Here is a 25,637-nt window from a genome sequence, read left to right as displayed (position 1 = left end):
CACTGATCCATGACAGGGGATTATGCTGCCCATCCATTTAGGTTATTAAACACTTTCTACATATTTATTTCAAAGCGCCCAGAGGACGTTACGTTATGAAGCAGCAAAGAAATGCTGCAAATAAAATAGCTAACTTATGGAATAGTTAAAACTTATGGAACTCACTGCAACAAGATGCAGTGACGGTCACCCATACAGGCACATTTAAAGTGGGGTTAGACAAGTTTGAGGAGGGTAAAGCTATCGATGGCTACTAGCCACGGTGATCGATGGCCACACCCTCCAGCATCAGAAGTGTCATTCCTCTCTGAGGAGCAGCATTGGAGAGGGGGTCCCTGCACTCACAACCTTCTCCCACCAGACTTGCCACTGGGACATCTGGCCAGATGCTGGCCACTAGGTAGCCCTTTAGTCTGACCAAGTAGCCAGGCTCTTCTTACGAGAAGGAGAAACTCGTGCAAAATCTGCTACCACAAAAGTGAATCAGAGCAACTGGCTGCCCTCTTGCACAACAACGCAGAACCCTTTGCAACAAAAGGGGGTTTGGCTTTGTTGCTGTTTTTTTTTGAAGTTCCCTACAGAGGCAAAGCGGGAGACCAGTGGAAACCAGCAAGCGTGACCAACTTCCCCTGCTTGTGATTCCCAGCAAGTGGCGTGCTAGAGGCATCCTGCCTCTGATCCTGGAGGCCACAGACAGCCTCCCTCTCCATAAATTTGTCCAATCCAGAATTTCCCAAACTTGGGTCGCCAGCTGGTTTTGGACTACAACTCCCATAATCCCCAGCTAGCAGGACCAGTGGTCAGGGATGATGGGAATTGTAGTCCAAAAAAAACCCCATCAACTGTTGGAAACCCTTTGGGAAACCTTGATCTAATCTAACCTGAAAGCAGGACCTGAGCTTGAGATCACCAACAACTGGTATATGGAGGCTTTGAAATTGCTCCCTCCCACACACACCTAAGCAAAGCCATGTATTCGAGACTCATTTTAAAGAAAAGTGCTGGGAAGGAGGGAATACTGTATGCTTTTTGCAACGGGGCAGTGCAGTGTCCCGCTTCCTTACCGGCCCCACCCTCGTCCTTCTTAACAGCCAGCGATTTCCCCTCTCCCCAACCCCTCCCTGCCCCGAGAGGCCTCTCACTTCCCGTTCTTCCTGCGAGCAAACTTCTCTTTTCTTCCTGCAAGTGGAACAATCTTACTTCTTCCTAGCCTTGGGGGTTGGGGTAGCAGGGACAAGCAGCTATATCTGGCAAGCACCTTCACACCCAAAGAAAGGAGAAGCAAAACTCGCAGCTGTCCGTCTCACTTTGCTCCTTTGCTACCCACATGCATTTCAGGCCCGCCCAAAATAAATAGAGGCGCCTTCCTCAGCAGATCAGGCAGACAACGAAGCACGGGGGATTCTGCACTTCCTGTGTCCAAGAAGAGCGTGAGAGAGAGAGAGAGAGAGAGAGAGAGAGAGAGAGAGAGAGAGAGAGAGAGAGAAAGAAAGAAAGAAAGAAAGAAAGAAAGAAAGAAAGAAAGAAAGAAAGAGGGGGCTATCTGCATGATTCATTTAAAATGCTATGATAATGCTTTAAGCCAGTGTTTCCCAACCTTGGGTCTTCAGCTGTTTTTGGACTACAACTACCATCATTCCTAGCTAGCAAGACCAGTGGTCAGGGATCAGAAGGTTGGCGGTTCGAATCCCTGTGACGGGGTGAGCTCCCGTTGCTTGGTCCCAGCTCCTGCCAACCTAGCAGTTCGAAAGCATGTCAAAATGCAAGTAGATAAATAGGAACCGCTACAGCGGGAAGGTAAACGGCATTTCCGTGTGCTGCTCTGGTTTGCCAGAAGCGGCTTTGTCATGCTGGCCACATGACCTGGAAGCTATACGCCGGCTCCCTCGGCCAATAATGCGAGATGAGCGCGCAACCCCAGAGTCGGACACGACTGGACCTAATGGTCAGGGGTCCCTTTACCTTTACCTTTAGTCAGAAAACAGCTGGAGACCCAAGATTGGGCAACACAGCTGCTTTAAGCAACCATGACTCCCCCCGCCAAATAATAATAATCCAGGGAACTGTAGTTTGTTTGGGGTGTTGAGAATTGTCAGTTGTCAAGCCTCAGAGAAGAGCGATTCTGAAAACTGTAGCTCTGTGAGGAGAGGAGGAGGGCTCCTAACGGCTCTCAGCAGCACCCTTAACAAACTACACTTCCCAGGATCCTTTGGGGGAAGCCATGACGGTTAAAGTGATATAAGAGTGCTTTAAATGTTATGGTGTGGGTGTGGAGGGAGAGACAGCGTGAAAGCAAGAGCACAGAGCAGAGCCCAGGGCCAAAACAGAAGTGGATCTCAAATGAAATGTATTTCCCCCCTTTTAACAATAGAAGTTGTAGCAGAAAGAAGAGAAGGCTTGGGACCGTTTCGAACACACGGAAGGGGGATTTAAGCCCATCCTCAGTTCCACAGTCCCATTATTAAAACAAAAAACCCACCCCCACCAAAATTGCACCCAAAAGGAAGCTTCCATCAGTGACGATTATTAAGACAGAGAGAAAAACAAGCAGCCATGAGAAATGCATGCAATGTCGCATCTTGTCCCTTTGCTCAAACCCAAACAGACGCTCCTCCTTTTAAATTCTGCGACACTGCCCAACTTCCCCCATCTCCCGATAAAGCAGCACTCACCTAACTTCCATGCCGTCCAATGGCGCCAGCTGTCCCCGGAGCACTTCGGGTCCTTTCTCTTCCTTCTCTTCTTCAGCCCCTGCCTGTGCCAACTCTGAGAAAGTCCCCGCAGCTTGGTTCCGGGTGTTTGGGTCTCCTGAGACGCCAGTTGCTCCTCCTGGCAACACACCACTTGCCCCTCCGTGCCCCACACTCCCAGCACACTCTGCACCACTTACTGCAAAGGGTGCCGCCCCAGAGATGGTAGGGGCTGGCTCTGCCGCAGGTGGAAGGCTGTCCAAGGGGGCAATGGTGCCACTGGGAACAGCACCGAACGGTCTCCTGGGAACCTCAGCAACAGCTACAGGGCAAGAGAGAAGAGCTCAGGTGTTGGGAGGGATGGGCAAATCAGTCAAAATCCATTTCTTTCAGTTTCTCTTTATATTTATTGAAAAAGTACATGTAAATAACACAAATACACATAAAAACAAATAACACAAATATACATATAATACATATAGTCCCTACAAACTCAAAAAAAGACACCCTACCCACCCCCGTGACCTCCCTCCACCACGGCTCGACTTCCTTAAATTTTTATTTGATTTATTTCATTGCATTTCTAAGAATCTTCATCTCTTACAACCATTCCTGATTTCATTCTCATCTTTGCTTTACCTACTTATTCATATTCTCACATCTACTTTACATATTTAATCTATCCATATTAACATATTCTTTTTAGAAGAGTGTTTTTCCACTTATTCTTCAAAGCAATTCCATTCTAATTTTAAATTTTGATTTGTTTGGGATCGTATGGCTGCTGTTAGTTTTGCTAACTCTATATATTCACTTAGCTTATAAATCCATTTCTCTCAGTTTCTCATTTACCCCATCTGAAGTTCTGTTTCCACATCAGTTTGCATTAACGATACAAAAAACAATGAAAACTCATTGGCATTTTGCACAAAATTTCTCCTAATGGACACAGTCTCGTGTGCAGTTTTGCCTAACACGGTGCACATTTTTCGCAAAGCAATCTTCCCTGATATAATGCTTTCTTCTGTGTTATTTTTGCCTGAAAGCCTGGAGAGCGGCTGCCTGCCAGTGTGGACAACACAGCGCTAAATGGACAGATGGTGTAATTCCATATAAGGTAGCTTGCTACATTCCTATGTTCTTTTTTAACTGGAGATGCTGGGGATTCAAACTGGGACCTTCTGTATCCCATTGGGGCTTCCTACCTGGACCCTTAGAGAGCCACACCGTGAGACAATGTAGAGCTAGATGGTCTAAGCTAGGAGTGCCTTTTCCCAGCTGGATCCTGGCTTCCCTAACGGTCCACTTGGCCAATCACTTGAAACCATCACAACATCAGGTAACCCATTTTCCCTTTGCAGTCCAGCTTAAGTTCAAAGGAAGATCCTAGCAGGGTTTGCAGTCACAGCTGATCAATGCTGACTTATTGGCTGTGCTACAGAGTGCCCAGGAGGTCACTCCCCAATGCAGCCAACCTCAGCAGGCTTGAAGTTAGTGCCCATCATCTGATTGGTAGTGACAGCAAGCCTCCCTTGCTAAGAAGCAACAGGGAGAACACTTTCAGGATGCCAATTGCTTGTTGGCAACTGCAACCCATGTGACAACATCTCAGGTGTGGGAGAAGCAGGTGTAGTTTTTGCAAGATAACACTGCAAGCTAAATGGGGACCTGTGCTGGACCCAGTTAAGGCCTGCAAGCAGGAGGTGCTCAATCACGGGTCTAGACCTGGCAAAAGACTGCTTCAAATATTTATCCTTTTTAATTCTCTCTAGCAGGGACCCAGGTGGTGCTGTGGGTTAAACCACAGAGTCTAGGGCTTGCTGATCAGAAGGTCGGCGGTTTGAATCCCTGCAACAGGGTGAGCTCCCGTTGCTCGGTCCCAGCTCCTGCCCACCTAGCAGTTCGAAAGCACATCAAAGTGCAAGTAGATAAATAGGGACTGCTCCGGCGGGAAGGTAAACGGCGTTTCCGTGCACTGCTCTGGTTCGCCAGAAGCAGCTTTGTCATGCTGGCCACAAGACCTGGAAGCTGTCTGCGGACAAACGCTGGCTCCCTCAGCCTATAGAGCGAGATGAGCGCCGCAACCCCAGAGTCGGACACGACTGGACCTGATGGTCAGGGGCCCCTTTACCTTTACCTAATCCTCTCTAGCACAAATGAAACCCCCTTCTTCCCTTACATCTGCTTCTCACCCTTGCCAGTAACGCACCCCTTCAGTCATCAGTCAAAGCATCACATCGACACCAATCACTTCTATCACTTTAACAGCCATGGCTCCCCCTGCAAAGAATTCTGGGAGTTGCAGTCCGTCAAGGTGCTTGAACATGTGGCTCTATGAGGAGTCCCCTAACAATGCTCGGCAAACTACCGTTTCCAGGATTCTTTGGAGGAAGCCTTGGCTGCTAAAAGTGGTGCAACGGCACTTTCAACATATGGTGTGGATGTGGCCGACTTCTCCCCTCTGCCCAGCCCACTCCCCTGCAGAACAAGGGATGCAGAAACCTTTGGTAGGCAGACTCCTTCCGCCCGCTTACCTTCCTTCCTGGAAGGGGTAGCTGTTGCCAATGAGCTCTGAACAGATGGGTCCTCCTCTTCCTCGGCCAGAGTGTTCAGATCCCGTGAAGTGTCTGCGTTAGGAGGAGGAGGAGAGATAAAGGGGATTAGATACAATTCGTGGAGGATAAGGTTATCCGTGGCTACTGGCCACAATGACCATTTTCTACCTCTGAATGCCAGTCACTGGGGGTCACAAGCTGCTGTTGTGCTCAGCTCCTGCTTTTGGGCTTCCCTTTGAGGCATCTGGTTGGCCACTGGGAGAACAGAGGGCTGGACTAGATGCACACACACACACACACCCCAGCCTTTGGCCTAATCCAGCTTTAGAGCTCTTCACATGTTCTAATCTTAATCTACTGCCTGTACTGAATGCCAAACACTACCAGAGCAGCCCCCAAACTTCCTGGTCCCTTTGTAGTCATTTTAGTCCCCCTGCTAGATGCAGGAAATGCGGAGCTAAAGAATCTCTCTGGAAACAACAATGACAACAACACAAGAACACACTGCTATTTGTGCCTGGAAGGCTGCCCGCTCTCTCTTTCTCCCTCTCGCCTTGTGAAGCCTCAACCCTTTAGAGCCCCTTCCCAACTGAAATGAAACCGCAACACAGGCTTGCAAAGGATTGACCCTTGCAATCCAGCACACCTCTCCATTTTGTCCCCTTCCTCTCCTACTACTGCCATCATTTGGACAAGGGATCACCAACTATGAGCACATTTGGCCTTTGGAGCGACTGCTGTGGTCACCTCCATTCGCTTCTCTCCCCCTTCCCCAGATCAGCCCCCCCCTCTTTGGCAGAGCATCAGAGAGAGCACATGCTCACATTTTGCTTTTTCTGGGTAAAAGCCAGATTCTGTGGAGTTAAGCTGAGCCTTGAAGAGCCCATAGAGCTGAAAGAGGAAGTGGGAAAGAGTGCCACTCTTCCAATTTCCTCCTTTAGCTGTATGTACTTTTCAAAAGGCCTTGCTAATTGACCATGGGGGAAGTCAAAGCTCAAGAGACTTTGTGGGCAGCAGGAATGACCTCAAGGGCACCACTGCACCCACAGGAACCATGTGGGCAACCCCTGATTTAGATTGCAATCTCTCTCTCATGCACACAAAATAGAACACCACCTCTTACGCTAAAACACATTCGCTGGCCTTGCTCTAAAAGGGCACCAGGTTGGGGAAGGCTGCATTACACAATCACAATCATTCTCTGCTGCATGCTAATCAACCCGCAACAGACAACACCCTCCAAATAAGCAGCCACAATTGTGAGCATGAGTCACAAGTTCCCCAGTACGCATTGGGAGAAAGTCACAGAGGTTGAGTTCCAGCCAAATTATGAAAACGATGGTTCAATGGTGCTAAGCAAACCTTGGGCGTCTGCCTATGCCTACCTGCAAAATAGCCCGTCAACACGTTTTGGAGAATTCCTGAATGGATGAAACAGTCAGACAGACAGAGAATAAAGAGAGAGAGAGACCGTGACTTAAAGGCAGAAGCAAATGCAAAATCACTGGCGGAGAAACACTGTGGGGGAAGGCGAGCAATGATACAGCAGATTCTAGGAAGAGGGCAGGGCATGCATGAGTAATTAAATTTGGAAAAGGGACATTTGAAAAGCACAACGATGCTCCCAGCCAGGCAAGAAAGACGCGGTATCTCTTGAGAAAGAAAAGCAAATTGAGTCCAGAAAGCCAATGGATGTTTGATGGGGTGGGAAATTCTGTGATTGTGCTGTCCAACAAGAGGAAGTGGGACATTGTACAGGGGATCAACGTCCTGAAAATTTCACCGGAATATAAAAGAACCTGCATTATACCCAGTGAGATTTTTTCCCCTCCATCTAGCCCAGTATGACCTGCTCTGACTGGCAGCGGCTCTTGGGGTCTCATCATCCTGTGGATCCTGACCTTCTGAGGGAAGAGGAAGCACAGAGTATACCCAGTACAACCAGCATCGAAACGCAGTGGGATAGGAGAAGATGGATAGTTCACTCCATCCCTCCTCTGCTAGTCAGCTTGGTTTTCACTGTATTTACATGTTTCTCCTCTTCCAGAGAAAGCATGGAAATGCAAGCAGGTAGCCTCTTAGCAGGCTAGTAAAAAATGGCAGGCTAGTAACTTTTATGAGCTTTTTTTTACTGAACAACGGTTGCAACCTTCCCTCTCTCCTCCTCTGGCACGGCACAAGTGATGAATCGGAAGTGTCCACTTCTGCTTTTAAACTAAGCAAAGTTCCCTGTTACATAGGTATGAAGTCAGGGAAACACCGGTTTGTTTAAACTATAGATCATGAAGAAGCCAGAGTCATAAACCACAGTTTGATCCTGATTTTTGAACTAGCCATAGACTAACCAGTTTTCTCCCCAAGTCCAGATGTAAAGAAGCTTGGAAGGAGAAGGAAAACATTCCAATCTCCCGAAGGGGAAGTACACAAGCCCAAGGCTCATAGATGTAACCCTAAACCAGCCATGGGAAACTTGCTGTCCTCCAGAAGTTGTTTGTGACTTCCGTTCCCACCAGGCCCAGCCAACAGGGACAATGGTAAGGGCCATCGGCGATAAGCTACTGTTTTTGTGCTGGTTTCCCATATTTATTTGTTTATATGATGCCTTTCTACCCAACATCAGGCCTCCAAGGCAGCTGACAGTAAGCAAGATTAATACACAGAAAAATAAAAGCATAATGAAAACAATAAAACCTAAACCAGAGAGTGGGAACCAGCAGCCCCACCCCACCCCAAAGTTGCCGGATGACAACGCTTTATCATCCCTGACCACCAGTCATGCTGGCTGGGGCTGATACGAGCTAGTGTCCAGCAACATCTGGCCACATGTTCCCCACCCTTGGGGAGTTTGGCCACCCTTTTGCTTAGGTTCGTTTTCATTAATTTCTCTTAAGCAACGGCACTGAAAATTCAAACTACGCTTGACAAGAGCCAAGTAAAAACATACGGCAAGACCTCAATGGTTCAGCAAGTTGATTATTTACAAAGAGTCTTGGAAAACCAAGAGGCCGAAGCTCCACAAAAGACCTCAGCTCATCTGCAAGTTAGCTAAAGTGAACTTTGACAAAACCCAAGCAACTCGCTCGCTCCAATTCAAGCTCTAGCAAGGAACAATTAGCTCTGGTTCCAGGAACCAGGAGTGGAGGCGGAGGGGGCGACTTCCAAGACTGGAGGGAAAATACTGGCACCCCTCTTTCCTCTTTCGTTGATGAAAGAGGTCTGCAGGGCTGGGCCCAAGAAATGTAAGGTTTCTGGCACAGAAGGGTCCCCCCACCTTTAGACGATGCCCCCTGGCTTGCACTATCCTCTTGGCGGCTCTTCTTCGGGGCTTCCTCTGACTCCTCTTCGCTGTCAGCAAAGTCCTCCAGGTTGGCGATATCGGAGGGTTTGACGCTCATCAGGCTTGCCAGACTTTGCATGTCCTCGTCCCTGCAAAGGCGAAAGGGTTAAAGGAATGTCACAAGAAGGCCAGCTGCTTTTCTGCCACCCACCCTCGCCAGGACATTTTTGGCCAAAAGTGACTCCCCTGAACGATGGATGCCAATCCAGTTATTGTAGATCTTACTACAGGAAGATAGGAAGCTGTTTATTCATCTAGCCAAGTACTTTCTTCAACCAATTCCAAGTGCTGGTTTTGACCTATAAAGCCTTAAACAGCTCAGGACCACAATACCTCAAGGACCACCTCTCCCCATATAAACTGACCCTGGACTCTGCGTTCATCATCTGAGACCCTTCTTCATGTGAGGGTCAGAGGGTGGCAACACAAGAACTGGCCATTTCTGCATTTGTGGAACGCCCTCCCCAGGGAGGTTCTCCTGGCGTCTCATTATATGTATTTTAGGCGCCAGGCGAAAATGTTCCTCTTCAAACAGGCCCTTTGCTAATTAATATTCTACAACCTTTTAAATGTGTTTGTGGGAAGGAGGAGGTGTTGTTTTGTTTTAACTATTTACTTGTGGTTTTTACCTTGCATTTTATCCTGTGGAGACCACCCTGATATCTTGTGATGAGGGGCAGTATATAAATCTAATAAATAATAATTTATTCAATTTTTTGTTTTTATATCGTGGTTTTATGTTGTGAACAGCCCAAGACCTGCAGGTATAGGGCAGTATGCAAAATCAGTAAATAAATAAATTTTATTCTGTCTAGTGGTGACTTTCCAAAATTCCTGTCTCGCTAACTGCTTTCCTTTTCCATCACCTACAAACCAAAGATTCCTTCCAGTAGCACCTGAGAGACCAACTAAGTTTGTCATTGGTATGAGCTTTCGTGTGCATGCACACTTCTTCAGATACCATGTATGAAAGCTCATATCAATGACAAACTTAGTTGGTCTCTAAGGTGCTACTGGAAGGAATTTTTTAATTTTGTTTCGACTATGTCAGACCAACACGGCTTCCTACCTGTAACTAAAACCAAAGACTGTTATCAACATTCAGAGGAGGTGCTCCGTCTCCTGAGTTAATAGGCCCCTGATGCGGAGCTACCTTTGGCCAAGTTCATCTAGCCCAATATTGCCTGCTCTGACTAGCAGCCATTCTCCAGGTTCTGTAGTAGGGAAGAGTCTTTTCCCATCTAATTCCACCTGATCCTTCCAACTGGAGACAGCAGGACCAAGGACAGAGGACCTTTTGGAGGCCAAGCAGGTGCTATGGTGCTTTGCCCAAAGAGAGGGCAACAAAGGATTCCAGGACAGCCTCATTTTTAAAAGGGAGGAGGTCCTCCCGCCACAACCCTCTCCCTGAAAGGCAGCACTCACGTGGCTTTCCCTTCACGGAGGAAGACGCAAGAGAGGGTGAGCTGCAGTGTGGCAGACACCACCTTCACCGACCGCGGCTTCAGATTCAGCTTCAGGTCCACTTGGGTGGGCGTGGTGCTGGCAAAGCGCTTGAGGTTCACATCCACAGAAGCCAGGACCTTCCGGTGCCCCTTCGATTCCTGGCGTGAGGGCATTAACAGTCACGATTTCCGCTTAGGACAACTGACATCCTCTCCGCGCACATATTCACAAACTCGCCTTTCCAGCTTGCCCTTTATTCCTCCCACAATGCATGGCTTTCAAGCCCCTTATCCCTGCATGCCTCCTACCCGCCATGAAGAACCCATACTCAGCCACAATCTCATGTCTCCGGCTATCAGAAAATTGCCCTCGTTGCCAGCATCTGCCTGGGATCAAGTCAAAATACTGCCTTTCCACCTTTAGCACTGGGGAATGTTTTCCAGCCTGAGGGCGGCTTTCCCTTTTGGGAAACCTCCCTTAGGGAAAATCTCAGTGGTAGGCAGGGCAAGAGGCAAAAGTGGGAGGAGCCTTGAATGTAAATATTACCTTTGTGCAGTAGTCTAGTTTCTACACATCCCTACCCACCTCTCTATCCTCCATCCAGGCAAGCAAGAGGCTTTGTCAGAGTTTAAAGGCCACATTCCCGCCAGGCAAGAACACTTGGGTGTGTGAGGGGCACGGCCTGAGGAGAATTCTGAGGGCCAGACAGAGAGGCCTGGAGGGCTGCATCCCATTCCCTTGAGCCTGAGATTGCCCATCCCTGCTTCCTTGCTTTGACTGTCTTTTTGGATCATGTAGTGGGGCCTTCAGGGGTAGAATCATAGAGTTCTATAGTTCTACGGCACCTTGGAGAAGTTGCAGGAATCATAGTTGCAGGAATCTTGCAACTATGACATCTCTCTGCCTAAAAACCTCGAGAAAATAAGAGCCCGGAGCCATCTGAGGCAGCCTGCTTTGCTGTCCAACAGCTTGGCATAGGAAGCAGTTTCTCTGAAAATTCCACCCATTCCACTTTGGAGCAGCAGGATGGAGCAGCAGACATGGCACTTTGGAGCAGCAGACATGGCAGCCCATTGGATAGTTTAAAATGGCTACAGGATCATAGAGCTGGGAGGGAGAGAGGGAGCACACACATCCTTGATGGACTTGCAAGCTGCCGGAGGGATTAAGACTGGCACGGCACCACAGCCACAACCTCAGAGTGAAAAATCAGTGACATAGACATAGGGCAAGGCACACTTATAGCAAGAAAAGATGCCCACAGCTTTAGACAAAAGGCCTGGACCCCTGCCTCCTCCCAGTTCCAGTTCCTAGGCCCACCATTTGAGGCTTCCAGAAACAGGTTCACTTCCACATACGTTTTCAATCACGAAGGTCCAGTCTTTGTCTTCATATTCCTCTACATGGGGATCCTGGAAAAGCAATGAGAAGAAAGGTCACCTGGTGTGGGGGTCTGAACATACAGTGCCTAGGGCTGCAATCTGATCACAAGCACCCTCCATCTAGGGATAATCAAGCCTCTTTCTAGGAGATCAGACCGTTTATCCATCTACCACAATATTGCCTGCTCTGACTGGCAGCGGCTCTCCATGGTGGGGAACCGAGTGCCACATTCCTGTCTAGGCAAACTTCTGTGAGGTGGGGAGTGGGGACGTGCCAGCAGTGGGCAGGGCCAGCGGGAAAATAGGCGGAAAAACAAACGTAAATATTAACTTTGTACAGTATGCTACAGTCTATGTACACTCGCACGACCCTCTTTCTTTTGCAAAATGCATTATCGAAGGCCACACTGACGCAAAACAAAAGCACTGTGACACCAGTTTAAACAGTAAATGGCTTTCCCCAGAGAATTCTGGTAGCTTGTTAAGTGATTTGGGAGTTGTTAGAAGACCCCTACCGTCTTCCCAATGTTACAATACCCAGAGTTCCCTGTAAAGAAGAATGGATAATTATGGCTTTGTGAGGGGAATAAGGGGTCCTTTAACAATAATCAGCACCCTTAACACACTAAAGCTTCCATAATTTTGGGTGGGGAAGCCATGACTGTTTAAAATGGTATCATAGCACTTTAAACGTGCGGTGTGGATGCGGCAGAAATCCTCCTCCTCCTCCTAAGGCCTTCCTTGTGTCAGTCATAGAGCCCACAACAGACTCCCACTCCTGTGGCTGCCATACCCGATAGAGCGTCACCATGATGTCCACATTTTCGGGTACCATCCACACCACGGTACCCCTATAGGGGTTCTTGATCCCTGGCTGCCAGCCATGAGCCTGCAGGTGGAAAAGCAGATAAGAACAAGCTAAAACATCAACCGGTGCCTCCAGAGGTGCAGCTTCTGCTGGGATTTGGACCCCGCACCTTAAGGCAGCCTTCCCCAACCTTGGCTTTGCCAGATGTTTTGATCTATACAGCTTCCATCCACCCCGGTCAGCTGCAGGAGGGCCCCAGGTTGGGGAAGGCTGAGGCCAAACCCCGCCGTAGTTGAGAAAGTCAACACACCTTGGAGCAGATCCGCCGGTTCCTTCGGGTCCAGACCACAACCAGCTTGTCGGGCTGCCTGGCATTGGGAGAGAAGACAATTCAGAAACAGGAACAAAGAGGCAAACGTAACAGAACCCATAGAGATGTAGAGGCTACGTACCTCTACCTGTTCTTAGGCCTAAGACAGAGATGGGGAACCTCTGGCTCTACAGATGCGCCTTGATTACTTTTATATATCCCTGTCCGGCTGGGGCAACCCAGTCAGATAGGTGGGGTACAAATAAAACAACAACTTATTTAAAGTATCTAAAAACTGAGAGCCAGTGTGGTGTAGTGGTTAAGAGCGGTAGACTTGTAATCTGGGGAACCGGGTTCGTGTCTCCACTCCTCCACATGCAGCTGCTGGGTGACCTTGGGCAAGTCACACTTCTCTGAAGTCTCTCAGCCTCACTCACCTCACAGAGTGTTTGTTGTGACGGAGGAAGGGAAAGGAGATTGTTAACAACACTTTGAGACTCCTTTGGGTAGTGATAAAGTGGGATATCAAATCCAAACTCTTCTTCTCTTCTTCTAAACATATCTAAACAGTGCTTTTTTTCTGGGGGGGATGCAGGGGTACGCATACCTCTAAACATTTTGTGAATCTAAGTTTGGCCTCATTGAAGGGCAGTAGTATTTCAATATGAGTAGGAAAATGAGAGTACGCCTAAACATTTTTTGAGGGGGGAAAGAACTGCATCTAAAACAAATTAAATTAACAGGTGGTTTTTTTAATTTACTCATTGCATTTATATGCTGCCTTTCTGCCAAGGTGCCTATTAAAGTACTAAGACACACACACACACACACACACACACACACACACACACACACACACTTGACCACTTCAGTCAATGGACCTGGCACGGCTACAGGCACCACGTAGTACCACTTGTGCATTTGTAAGTACTCAATCTTTTAGTGTGGCAGCACCTAACACGGGAACTCCCTGCCTATTGGTATTAGGCAAGCACCTTCAATGTACTCTTTTCAGCACCTTCTGAAAACATTTTTGTTCAGACAAGCCTACCCGGATATTTAGAAAGTTTATGCAAGTCTTAATCTGTTTTTAGTTTTTTTATTATTAGGAGGGAAATAGCATACTGGCAAAATCAGACGCTGGGCATTGCTTGTAATGGAACTGGGGAGTAACACCACTGCCCCACACCCCATACCAGGGAATGCAATAGCAGCAGCGGTGGGCTATTAGGCAGAAGAGATGACAATGTACCAAGTCATCCCCTAGTACCACCAGTACACTCCTGGTTGGCCTGGGGGGCAGATCATAGCTTCCCTTTTCTCCTGAAACCAACTTGGGGAAGAGACCAGCCAAAGAGTTTCTTCTTCAGAATGGCATGCAAGAGCAACTTTCCCAGAAGTCAAATTTGAACTGGAATTGGGGTGGGGGGTGGGGGTGGCACTTGCCACCACTGAAACAGAGCCCAAGAGTAGTAGCATTAAAATATTTTTTTAAAAAAATTGTCCAGTAGCGCCTTAGATACCAACTAAGTTTGTTCTGGGTATAAGCTTTCGTGTGTATGCACACGTATCTGAAGAAGTTTGCATGCACACGAAAGCTTATACCCAGAACAAACTAAGTTGATCTCTAAGGTGCTGCTGGACAAATTTTTATTTATTTTGACTGCTTCAGACCAACACGGCTACCTACCTGAATCTAAAATATTTTTTGTTAGCATTCAAAATACAAAGTCCTGTGTGTGTCTACACAGAAGCAAATTCCTCCGAGGTCATTGGGACTTCATACCCTCAAACATTTATCTGATAAAAATAGGGATATCCTATTTAACAACAACAACTGGTGGTGGTTTTATTATTTATACCCTGCCCATTTGATTGTGTTGTCCCAGCCACTCAGGGTGGCTTCTAACATACAGTGGTACCTCGGTTCTCGAGCGTCTTGGAGCGTTTTGGTTTTTGAACGCTGAAAAAGTAAATGTTTCCGTTTTTTGAATGCACCTTGGAAGTTGAACGGTCTTCTGGAACGGATTACATTTGAAAACTGAGGTACCACTATATATCAAAATCTAATAAGACATTAAACATTAAAAAAAGTTCTCTATACAAGGCTGTATCCAGATGTCTCCTAAAGTGTGTATCTTCCTGCCTGGGGGGAGGGGGGGTCGCATACCCTTCAACATTTCTCCAATGAAAATAGGGACATCCTAAGGAAAAGTGGGACATTCCAGGATCAAATCAGAACCTGGGACGGTTTCTGTAAATCCGGGAATGTCCCTGGAAAATGGGGAAACTTGGGAGGGTCTGCGACTTGTTCCAATGTAAGGCCGCATCCACACCTTACATTTAAAGCAATATGATACCACTTTAAACAGTTGTGGCTTCCCCCAAACAATCATTCTTTAAAGGGAATTCTATGAATTATAACCCTGTGAGGGGAAATAGGGGTCCCCTGACAATTCCCAGCACTGTAACAAACCACAACTCTAATAATTATTTGGGAGAAGCCATGACTGTTTAAAGTGGCTCCACACCGCTCTAAACATATGGTTTGATTGCGACCTACGTCTCCATATGGACCGAGGCCTTGACTGCCACTTTATATCCCACCATTTACTTATTTTAAACAGTTCCAAGTCACTTCCACTTCCAAGTCTTGAGGCAGCCTGAAACAATATTAAAAGGCATATCGAAACATGAAAATATACAGGAAGAAAACACAATTGAAAAACCAGGAGAGTGTTTAAGGTTATAATGCCCTGAGCCGTGGGCACCAGTGAAGGCTTAGGAGGGCTGTTCTAGCCATCCTCAGGCCTTCAAATTTGACATAGGGTTAGTATCTTGCACCAAAAACAGCATCTTATAAAAAGCCTTCAGCTGGGCATATGTCAGCCTTTGCCAACCTGGGATGGAGTTGACCAACGTTGGCACAAGCTTTTGTGGGCTGAAGCCCACTTTGTCAGGTGCACAAGCTTCAAGGACCACCACACCAGCCTCAAGACCTGATCCTCGGCAGAGAATGACTTCTTTGGTGGCATGTGGAAGGGAACCCGTGGCTTCCGTGGGGCAGCGGAAAGGAAGACTTCCTCATTTTCCTTTCCGGAGTGGGCTTTTGAAACCAAGAAGCTCTGGGGCCAGGCAGTAACTTGAACTCTGGGCTCAGCAGCACAGAGGTTATTTCGGTGGGAAGCTTTATCTTCCCCTTCCCAGGCTTCGCCGGGCGCGGCTCTGATCCTCCTCGGAGCAGGGCCAGGTCGCACCCAGCCAACACGGGTGTCAAAAGAGACCAGCCCCACGGCTGCCCTTCAGGCCTACCGCCTGATCACATTTTCCTTCATTTCTCAAATCGAATCAGGAGTATTTGCTCTTTAGCACACATCCCCCCCCCCTCAGATAAAGCTCCTCTCCCCGCCTGAAGTTTAGGATTAAACTGGATTTAACCCCAAAACCTTCCCCTGGTTCTGGATAGGACCCAAGTGTCCTGGCTTCCTCTTTGCCAAAGCAGTTTACAAGACGCTAAAACATCAAATAAGACAATTCAGAATAAAGCAAACCCAAGCTTCAAGGAAAATATTTCAGATCCTCTTAGTTACATTTTGCTCCCCCCAGTCGCCAACATGGCATCCACAGATTTCCACATGGTCGCAGCTGGACCTGTGCCAGTCGCAAAACGCGTCTAGCACCCGGCTAATTTCTAACACTGCCTACTATAGCATGGGGTGGGGGACTTGTGGCCTTCCAGATGTTTCAGGAGCCCAGCTCCTATGATCCCCCTGACAATGGGCCATGCAGTCTGGGGGCTGATGACAGCTGAAGTTCAGCAATATCTAGAAGGCCACAGATCCCCTGCCCTTGTATTAAAGTAGAGACTCCTGTGCTCCCCAATCACAACATACAGTGCACCACACACACACACACATCTCTTGATGAAAGTGATGCCCAGCTTCATCTTAATAGCCTCTATACGGTAATTCTCTGGGCTAGTGTCCAAAGGCTAATTTTAACCCCTGGGGGCTAGGAGTCATAAATCCGCTGCAGGTGCTGGGTTAAATCTGGGCGCAGCGAGGAAACTCAATACACCCACCAAGCTTCCTTCTCTTCATCACAGAACAGCCTTGCAGGACTCTCCCCCTTCACCTTCACCCAGAATGGAAAACCAGAGGGTCAAAGACCCCCAAGAGAGGAGGCCTCAAGGCATAGGATAATCTCGGAACGAGGGACTGGAGGTCAAGTTTACCCCCAAGCTCCAATGTGTAGGGACCCAACTAAGGCTACACTGTGTAGGTAAGATAAAGGTCAAGGACCCCTGGACAGCTAAGTCCAGTCAAAGGCGAATATGGGGTTGCGGCGCTCATCTCGCTTTCAGGCCGAGGGAGCCGGCATTTGTCCACAGACAGCTTTCCGGGTCATGTGGCCAGCAGGACTAAACCGCTTCTGGCGCAACGAAACACGGTGATGGAAGCCAAAGCGCAATGAAACGCCATTTACCTTCCTGCTGCAGTGGTACCTATTTATCTACTTGCACTGGCGTGCTTTCAAACTGCAAGGTTGGCAGGAGCTGGGACAGAGCAACGGGAGCTCACCATGTCGCAGGGATTCGAACCGCCGACCTTCCAACCGGCAAGCCCAAGAGGCTCAGTGGTTTGCACTACAGCGCCACCTGCATCCTACACTATGTAGGAGGGAGCAAGAGAACAAAGAACACTCTTGGCATTCCCACAGGCACTCTTGTTCTTCAACATTTCTTTTTCCATTTTGCAGCTGTGTTTGGCTCTGGTGCTGGAAAACAGGGTCTTGAGCAGACTATTCCCCTTTTGGGTGCTGCTTTGGGCTACAATTCCCATTGGCCCCAGCCTGCACTGCAGCTTTGGCCGGGGTGTAAACCTGTATCCTTTTGTAATGCCAACATCAGATAATTACAATTATATTTAAATGTTTCTGTAGTGTTTCAGGGTGGCAGGTGGATGCTTTGCCTCGCTTCTCCACCCCAAGTCTGCTAATAAACTCTACTTGACCTTCCACATCCTAGTGTTCTTCAGACACTGGACTACAACTCCCATCATCCCTGACTTGGCCAAGGCGACTGCAGAAGCGGGAAGATGGGAATCAAACATCTGAAGGGATGCAGGTTTCCTGCCCCTGTTCTAGGAACTTGGTTCTGTGAGCTCTGGAGATAGGTCAGTCAGTAGAGCATGAGACTCTTAATCTCAGGGTCATGGGTTTGAGCCCCACGCTGGGCATAACACCCCTGCCTTGCAGGGGGTTGGACTTAGAGGACCCTGGTGCCCCCCCCCAACTCTACAAATTCTATGATTCAGAGCAAGGGATGGGCCTCCAAAATCAACACAGCCTTTCAGGCCGCTGGCAATAAATTGTGTTCCTGAACATGTGCCGAGTGCCTAGTTCTGCACCGCAAGTGAAACTGAAGGTAAACACTCTTAAGTCAGGCTTTAAAAAGAGAAAGAGCAAGAAAAGTACTGGGGTTTGAGCCAAGTTCTGTGTGGCTGAATAGTCCCAACCCCCAAATCCTGTCAAGTCATGGGAATGAGGGTGTGGCTGAGGACCAGCAAAAGTACTGGAAATAACTTGAGCTCCAAGGAATCTGAGAGCTCTGAAGTCAGATTACCCCCAAGGGGAGGATATTGACTCCACACACCCACTCGGCCGGGTCCCTGCTCTTGCCATCTGAGACAACCCACATTCCCTCCCTCCTGTTTCAATTTTTTGCAGCGTTCCTGTTATCCTAACACACACACTCCCTGAAATTTCAGCCCTCCCTTTTCCATTTTTAGCTCTGCAATGACTAAATATTTATCATTTCCCGAGTCCCTTATAAGGCCTTTGCCATGTCAGAATGAGGGGAGGGGTGTGTGTCCTTATTCGCCTGCTCCTCCACCATATCAGTCTGTCTGGAACTCCCAAAGTCTGGCAAATGGCTCTTCTCCCAGTGGCATTTGTTGCAGGGAGGGGGCAGGGGGGCTAGACATGAGGAGTAGGCCTGACCTCCAGTATCTCACCTCCCTCCCCACCACTTTAAAAAAGAAAAAGTAACTATATCAAGTCAACCTTCTCCCACCTGGTACCATCCAGATGTTTAGGACTACAACTCCCATCAGCCCCTGTATTTCAGCACAGAATGCCAGATCTTGACCTTTCTGCCCTAATCTTCTTCCTCTTTCTTCCACTATTCTGAATGCAAACCTCCAGCACATCCTATATGCCAGGACTCAAACCAGGAATCATAGAATAGTATCATAGAATCATAGAGTTGGAAGAGACCACAAGGGTCATCCAGTCCAACCCCTTGCCAAGCAGGAAACACCATCAAAGCATTCTTGACATATGCCTGTCAAGCCTCTGCTTAAAGACCTCCAAAGAAGGAGACTCCACCACACTCCTTGGGAGCAAATTCCACTGCCGAACAGCTCTTACTGTCAGGAAGTTCTTCCTAATGTTTAGGTGGAATCTTCTTTCTTGTAGTTTGAATCCATTGCTCCGTGTCCGCTTCTCTGGAGCAGCAGAAAACAATCTTTCTCCCTCCTCCATATGACATCCTTTTATATATTTGAACATGGCTATCATATCACCCCTTAACCTTCTCTTCTCCAGGCTAAACATACCCAGCTCCCTAAGCCATTCCTCATAAGGCATCGTTTCCAGGCCTTTGACCATTTTGGTTGCCCTCTTCTGGACACGTTCCAGTTTGTCAGTATCCTTCTTGAACTGTGGTGCCCAGAACTGGACACAGTACTCCAGGTGAGGTCTGACCAGAGCAGAATACAGTGGTACTATATGGCATATAGGCATATAGGAACATGCAAAGCAAAAGAGGAAGAAGTGACTCAGAGCATGTGCAGAGTACATTCTCATCTAAAATCAGCATCCTAGGTAGGTTTGAGAGGCCCATCCTGTTTCTTTCAAGTCCCTGAAGCTTGAACAGATTATCACCAGCAGATTACTTTTCCTGGGGAGATGCTAGCTGCACCCCAAACTGGTGCCTGTCTGGCCGGCCAAGGAACCAGAAAGCTCACAGCTCAGCAAGTGAGAAACAGCATGTTCCCTGAGTGTTCATGCTGTTCCGCTGTCTGTGCTCGTTGAGCGCTTAGGAAGTTATCTTCTACCAAGTTCATCTACTGGGCCATCCTTCTGTGGCTGGTGACAGCTGTCCAGAGACAAGGAAGTTTCCCCCACTATTTACTACCTGATCTGCTGGAATCATAGAACTGTAGAGTTGGAAGGAACCACAAGGATCATCTAATCCAACCCGTTCCAATGCAGATTAAGAGTCTCGTGCTCTACCAACTGAACTATAACCTGGGCCCTTTTTGCAAGCATAGGCAGATGCTGTGCTGCTGACCTTTGCTTATCACCCCGAACCTAAAACAAGGTTCCAGCCCTCTAGTTCTGAACCTAGGTGGCGCTGTGGTTAAACCACTGAGCCTAGGGCTTGCTGATCAGAAGGTCGGCGGTTCGAATCCCTGTGACGGGGTGAGCTCCCGTTGCTTGGTCCCAGCTCCTGCCAACATAGCAGTTCGAAAGCACGTCAAAATGCAAGTAGATAAATAGGAACCGCTACAGCGGGAAGGTAAACGGCGTTTCCATGTGCTGCTCTGGTTTGCCAGAAGCGGCTTTGTCATGCTGGCCACATGACCTGGAAGCTATACGCCGGCTCCCTCGGCCAATAATGCGAGATGAGCGCGCAACCCCAGAGTCGGTCACGACTGGACCTAATGGTCAGGGGTCCCTTTACCTTTACCTAGTTCTGAACAAAGCACTGATTTAAAATAATAACCGTTTCTTTATTCTTTAAAGCCGGCACCCCCAAACTGCGGCCCTCCAGATGTTTTGGCCTACAACTCCCATGATCCCTAGCTAAGAGGACCAGTGGTCAGGGATGATGGGAATTGTAGTCCAAAACATCTGGAGAGTCTCAAGACAGGGATTTTGCAAGTGACATCAGTTAACCTGGAAGACAGACAGACGGCCCCAGCCAGTCGGATGGCACACACATTGTCTTGTGAAGTGGAGAGAAAGAATCAGCCTCAGGCAACTAAGCAAGGAGGTCAGGATCAGTTCTGCTTTCCCTTCCTGACCCCTGCAAAGAATCTTTCAGGCTAGCAATGTCAGTGTCTCATGTCTGTGGCTGTCCCTGGTGTCCTTGGCACGGCATGACAACCTGCTGCTTTCCTACTGCAGGAACGACCCATCCATTGAGGCTCACACCTTTACTAGACTGGCAAAGCAGGGGCCCAAATGAGATGACCGACCTCCTAGAAAGACCAGCAGATGTCAGGGACTGACTGGCCAGAGAACCCTCTAGGGAAGCCTCAGAGCCAGGGGAGTGGTGGTGGGACTCGGAAGACAGGTCAGAGGGGAGGCAGAATGGTTGGATGCTGAACAAGCAGCAGGCTTGAGTGAGAGAGGGGAAGAAGAGTCAGAAAGCACTGCAGGCGCAAGACAGGCAGCTGAGGAGGAGGCAGGGACTAAGGCTGCAACAGATTTACAGGCAGTCCTACTGTATTCAGCTCCATTCCTCCCTTGTCTCCACGGGCACAGAGGGCTTTGCATGTAGCAGAGCAGAGAGCTCAGAGACCAGCGGCGGGGGGGGGGGGGGCTCCCCGAAAGAGTTTAAGACAGCAGGGAAAACAGCCAGGCAGGGACAAGACCTAGGGAGAAGCAGGAGGCACAGATTGGCAATTCCTGCAACTGTGCCCATAGGTTTCTCTGTTTGTATTCTGTTTCCTCAAATAAAGAATCGACTTTACTGCTCCTCTCCGAGTCTGATCTGCAGCTGAACCAGCCCTGAAACCAGATTTTCCTAGAGTGCAAGGGAGATGCGCTTCCACCCTCCCCAACTCCTCCAGTGACACCATCTCTAATCTGTCCCCTTGCATTTGGACCAAGCCCCCGTCCTCGCCACCCTTTACATAGCCCCTTGTACAGTTTACAACAGGGGTAGAGGTCCTTTTCCCCTTCTGGGCACCTTCCTGGGGGCTGCATGCAATTGCTTGGCGGAACTGGAAACAAAAGTGGGCAGAGTAATGAATGTTAATGTTTACTTTTGTGCAACAAGGCTGGTTTCCACACACACACCTATTCTGGCAATAATAATAATAATATACCCCGCCCATCTGACTGGGTTGCTGTAGGAACTCTGGGCGGCTAGCAGCATATATAAAAACATGATAAAACATTCAACTTTAAAAAGCCTTCAGATGTTCCCTAAGTGTTATATACATTGGTACCTGGGTTCTCAAACTTAATCTGTTCCAGAATTCTGTTCCAAAACCAAAGCGTTCCAAAACCAAGGCACGCTTTCCCATAGAAACTAATGCAAAACGGATTAATCCGTTCCAGACTTTTAAAAACAACTCCTAAAACAGCAATTCAACATGAATTTTACTATCTAACGAGACCACTGGCCCATAAAATGAAAGCAATAAACAATGTACTGCAGTCACACAATCAACCAATCAATCAATCAGTAGTTGAACTGGGTTCCACACAGTCACGAAAACAAAACGAAAAGAGCGCAAAAATGAGAAATAAATAGCAAAAACAGACACACCTCAGCGTAACACTCAAAATGGAAGTGTGGCACTCAAAACGAAAGTGTGGCACTCAAAGCGGAAGCATGGCACTCAAAATGGAAGTGTAACACTCAAAACTGAGCATGTTTGGCTTCCGAAAAAAAGTTCGCAAACCGGAACACTTACTTCCGGGTTTGCAGTGTTTAGGTTCCAAGTTGTTTGAGTACCAAGGCATTTGAGAACCAAGGTATGACTGTAATTACTCATGCCAGTCAAAAGCACTCGGGGTGGGTGGCCAGAGAGGAGGGGCTGGGCCTGGAGCAATTCCTTCTTTTCCCATTTTTCCAATTCACCATTATTCCTAGCATCGTGGGTACCCAACCACCCTCATTCCATCCCCCAACATGCCAAGATACCATGGTCGCTGCAATTTCCAGGCTGGATTGCCTCAGCACATGCTCTGCATGGGTTTGCCCTTTTAGGACAGTGCAGAAGCATCAACGGTCCGCAGAGCGCAGCTCCCTGTCTTCCTGTTACAGCTACTGGGTGACAAAAAACAGATTTCTGCACAGCACCAATTGCATTGTTTACCCATTTGCTTCCGAGTTTGATTCTACATGCCAGAGCTGAAAGTTTAGCCCACCCATCGACAGAGGCCTAAAAGTCATGCATGTTATTATTTTATTTGCTTCCTTTGTTAAATTCATATCTCAACGTTCCACTAAACGGTGCTTAATCAAGGCAGCTAACAAAGTGAAAATTGAAACATAGAAAACCTAAACATAGAAAACACACATCCCCCACACACATGGGCCACCTGTGTCCTGCAGGTTTTCCACCTCTGACTGCTCTGTAATTGTGGCAGAATTTGCTAGACCTTTTCCAGATGGGTTTCAACATAGAATCGCAGAACCATCTTTTACTTCTAACAGGCATTTGTCCAATCTGGGTCATTTTCTGGGCTTATTCAGTACGTAGATTGCTTTTAAATGCAATTTTTTAAAAAATTGCCTCTCCTGTTGTTTTCATGATTGCACGGAGTTGTCGTTTTTTTATGTCACAAACCACTCTGAACTACTTGGAAACTAGCAACACTGTAAATGGGTTAAATCAATAAAAACATTATTCCCTTTCACCTCCATTCACCACTTCCTGCTGCACAAGCTTCTACCCGTAATCTAGAACACAACTTGTGAAATGCAAACTGGTTAAAAAGGCCTGCACAGGAACCGGCAGCCCCTGGCGCAAATCTCATCTTTGCCATGAAAAGTCTAGGTAGCCTTAGGCACGCAAAAGCAACACAGGAAACTGCCTTAATGCAGAGTCAGGCCTGCACCAGAGATGGGAAAACTTTGCCCTCCCCTCCCCAATGTTATTGGACTTCAACTTTCATTATCCCAATGCAGAGTTAGAGGAGTCTAATGATACCATTAAGGCCTTGGGCTCTCCTGGTCTGAAGACATTTCTCAGCCCTACCAGGAAATGATTGCAGTCAGTCCTAAGATCTTATTACGTATTTTAATTTTTTTTCTAAACCAGAGGAGTGTACAACTGTAAAAATACAGTGCTCTATCAAGCAATGATATAAACAATATGAATTAGGAAGCAATGAACAGTACAAGATTACTAAGCAAGGCAGAGACCACAAGCATATGGTCCTTCCCATAAAAGATAAATTAAGCTTCTAGTCCTCATGGTTGTGAAGAAAAGGCAGATTTAAAAAGGGACCTAGGAAAAAGCCTTATAGTACCAAGACAGGCTATTGGTCCATTTGGCTCAGTATTGTCCACACTGACTGGCAGCAAATCACACTGACTGGCAGCAAACACAAATCACGCCACTGCCCCTCACCTTGAGGAGCCCTTCCCCCAAACTGTCCTTCCTCTCGCAACCTTTTGCATCTACAATACAATACAGGTTTATGAACACAGGGCCGTTGTGAAAAATTATACCAAGATATAATATGAAGGCTTTATTGTATTCTCGTGGGTACAAAGTATGAAATAGAATAGAATAGAATATACTGTAGTTGGTAGAGCATGAGACTCAATCTCAGGGTTATGGGTTCAAGCCCCACGATGGTCAAAATATTCCTGCACTGCAGGGGGTTGGACTAGATGACCCTCGTGGTCCCTAACAACTCTACGATTCTATATGATAATATATTATATCCCTTGGGTTTATTAGCAACACCGGCCTACCTTACAAGGCAGTTGTGAAACCCTTCCCCGCCCCTTCACCATTGCTCGTGCATTCCCCGCCCATTTCTTCACTTCCTGGGTCCCGTTCCCCCCCCCCCAAAAAAAACCCTTCTCGTGTACTCACAAGACCCTGAGTCACCGTCTCTCCCTCTCCCCCCACCCCACGGCCCCGCTGCCCCACCCAGCCTCACCATTTCTTGGTGCACTCCACCACCAGCTCCTGGTAACAGGCCACGAAGTGGAATTTGGCCGCCCGCTTGCCGACGCGCTGGAGCCGCTTCCACACCGAACTCATGGCCGCCCCGTCGGTTTCCGCGGCTGTCGCCTCGCTGCTGCGGCCTCGGAGGGGAGCTGTGGGTCGCCGCCGCCTTCTTCACACCCCGCCGCCGCCGCCCCGCCGCTTGGCCCCCATCACCCGCTGCTGCTGCGTCTCCTCCTCGCCGAGCCCCGACGGGGCGAGCAGACCAGCCTGCAGTGAGCCTGCCTCCTGCTGCTGCCGTTGCCGTCTGAACGCCTGGCTCGCAGTCCGCGGAAACCTGGCCGGGAGGAAGTTGGTGCAGAGCGAGAAAGTTGCAGACATCGAAGCGGGGAGAGGAAGAGAGAGCGGGGGGGGGGGAGAGCCCGGTCTCCGTCCGCCGCTGGCAAACGGGCTGTGGGTGTGATCTTCAGACGGAGAGGGCGGAGCGCGGGAGGGAGAAGCAGCAGCAGCGAGGCAGAGAAGGGAGCGAGCCAGAGACAGCTGACGGCAGCTACAGCACCCCGGGACGTCGGGGGTGCGTGTCTGCAAAAAGAGACCTTCACACGAGCTGCCTCTGGGCCTGGGGCTTGCGCTCCGTCGTTTTGGCCATATCGAAAGTTCCAACCTCTGCTGAGTTGTTTCTGCCTCCTCCTCCCTTCCCCAACCCCGGCCAAAGTTCAAGACGCCTGCCTGCTGGGCCGAACAGCAGCGTAAGGAAGAAAGCCTCTCTTAGGAAATAGTGCCTCTGGGCACATGCAGAGTACCGTATTGGCCCGCCCCGCGCGCGGCTGCTCAGATAGGTGCCGTGCTTTTTCCCCCCTCCCAAGCCACTGCCGTATATAAAAAAGGGAAATAAATAAAGGAAGCACGCCACACTGAGCAATTCCTCTCCCTCTCCCCCTGGCCCTACATTCTCCTGCGCTGGCCATTAACCAGGAGGAGGAGGAGGAGGAAATTCTGGCCAGCTGGCAACCCCGCTTTGTCAACAGCAAAACCGGCAATGCTGCTTGGCAAGGACAGAAAGACAGTCCAGGGCCATGTGAATAAGTAAATAGTGGAGAGAAAGGTGCCTACTGAGCATGTGCAGAGTGCGTTTCGCTTTGCCATGAAATAATCCCTCCCATCAAGGGTTAGGGGGCTCCA

The 25,637-nt window shown here is 48.5% G+C and overlaps 1 protein-coding gene across 4 annotated transcripts in view; it reads right to left on the bottom strand.

The window, feature by feature from the left end:
• The window catches only part of EHBP1L1 (EH domain binding protein 1 like 1), a 44,206-nt gene extending 18,847 nt beyond the window's left edge, over nt 1–25,359 (bottom strand). The window contains exons 1-9 of one of the 4 annotated variants that reach the window (XM_088659842.1): nt 24,448–25,359; nt 12,529–12,586; nt 12,204–12,299; nt 11,387–11,440; nt 10,008–10,186; nt 8,517–8,671; nt 6,631–6,666; nt 5,225–5,317; nt 2,673–3,012 (exon numbers count right to left, since the gene is read on the bottom strand). In XM_088659842.1, coding sequence (XP_088515968.1) covers nt 2,673–3,012; nt 5,225–5,317; nt 6,631–6,666; nt 8,517–8,671; nt 10,008–10,186; nt 11,387–11,440; nt 12,204–12,299; nt 12,529–12,586; nt 24,448–24,551 — 1,115 coding nt within the window. In that variant the 5' untranslated portion in view covers nt 24,552–25,359. The remainder of the gene's footprint in view (nt 1–2,672; nt 3,013–5,224; nt 5,318–6,630; nt 6,667–8,516; nt 8,672–10,007; nt 10,187–11,386; nt 11,441–12,203; nt 12,300–12,528; nt 12,587–24,447) is intronic. The other 3 variants (XM_088659844.1, XM_088659843.1, XM_088659845.1) reach the window with 3 other exon arrangements.
• Between the last annotated feature and the right edge of the window lie 278 nt (nt 25,360–25,637).

The sequence above is a fragment of the Zootoca vivipara genome, chromosome 16 (genome assembly GCF_965207765.1).
Source record: "Zootoca vivipara chromosome 16, rZooViv2.hap1.1, whole genome shotgun sequence".
In the NCBI taxonomy this organism is placed as follows: domain Eukaryota; kingdom Metazoa; phylum Chordata; class Lepidosauria; order Squamata; family Lacertidae; genus Zootoca; species Zootoca vivipara.
Note: the sequence above shows the minus strand (reverse complement) of the source record. Positions and strands in the feature narration are given on the sequence as shown.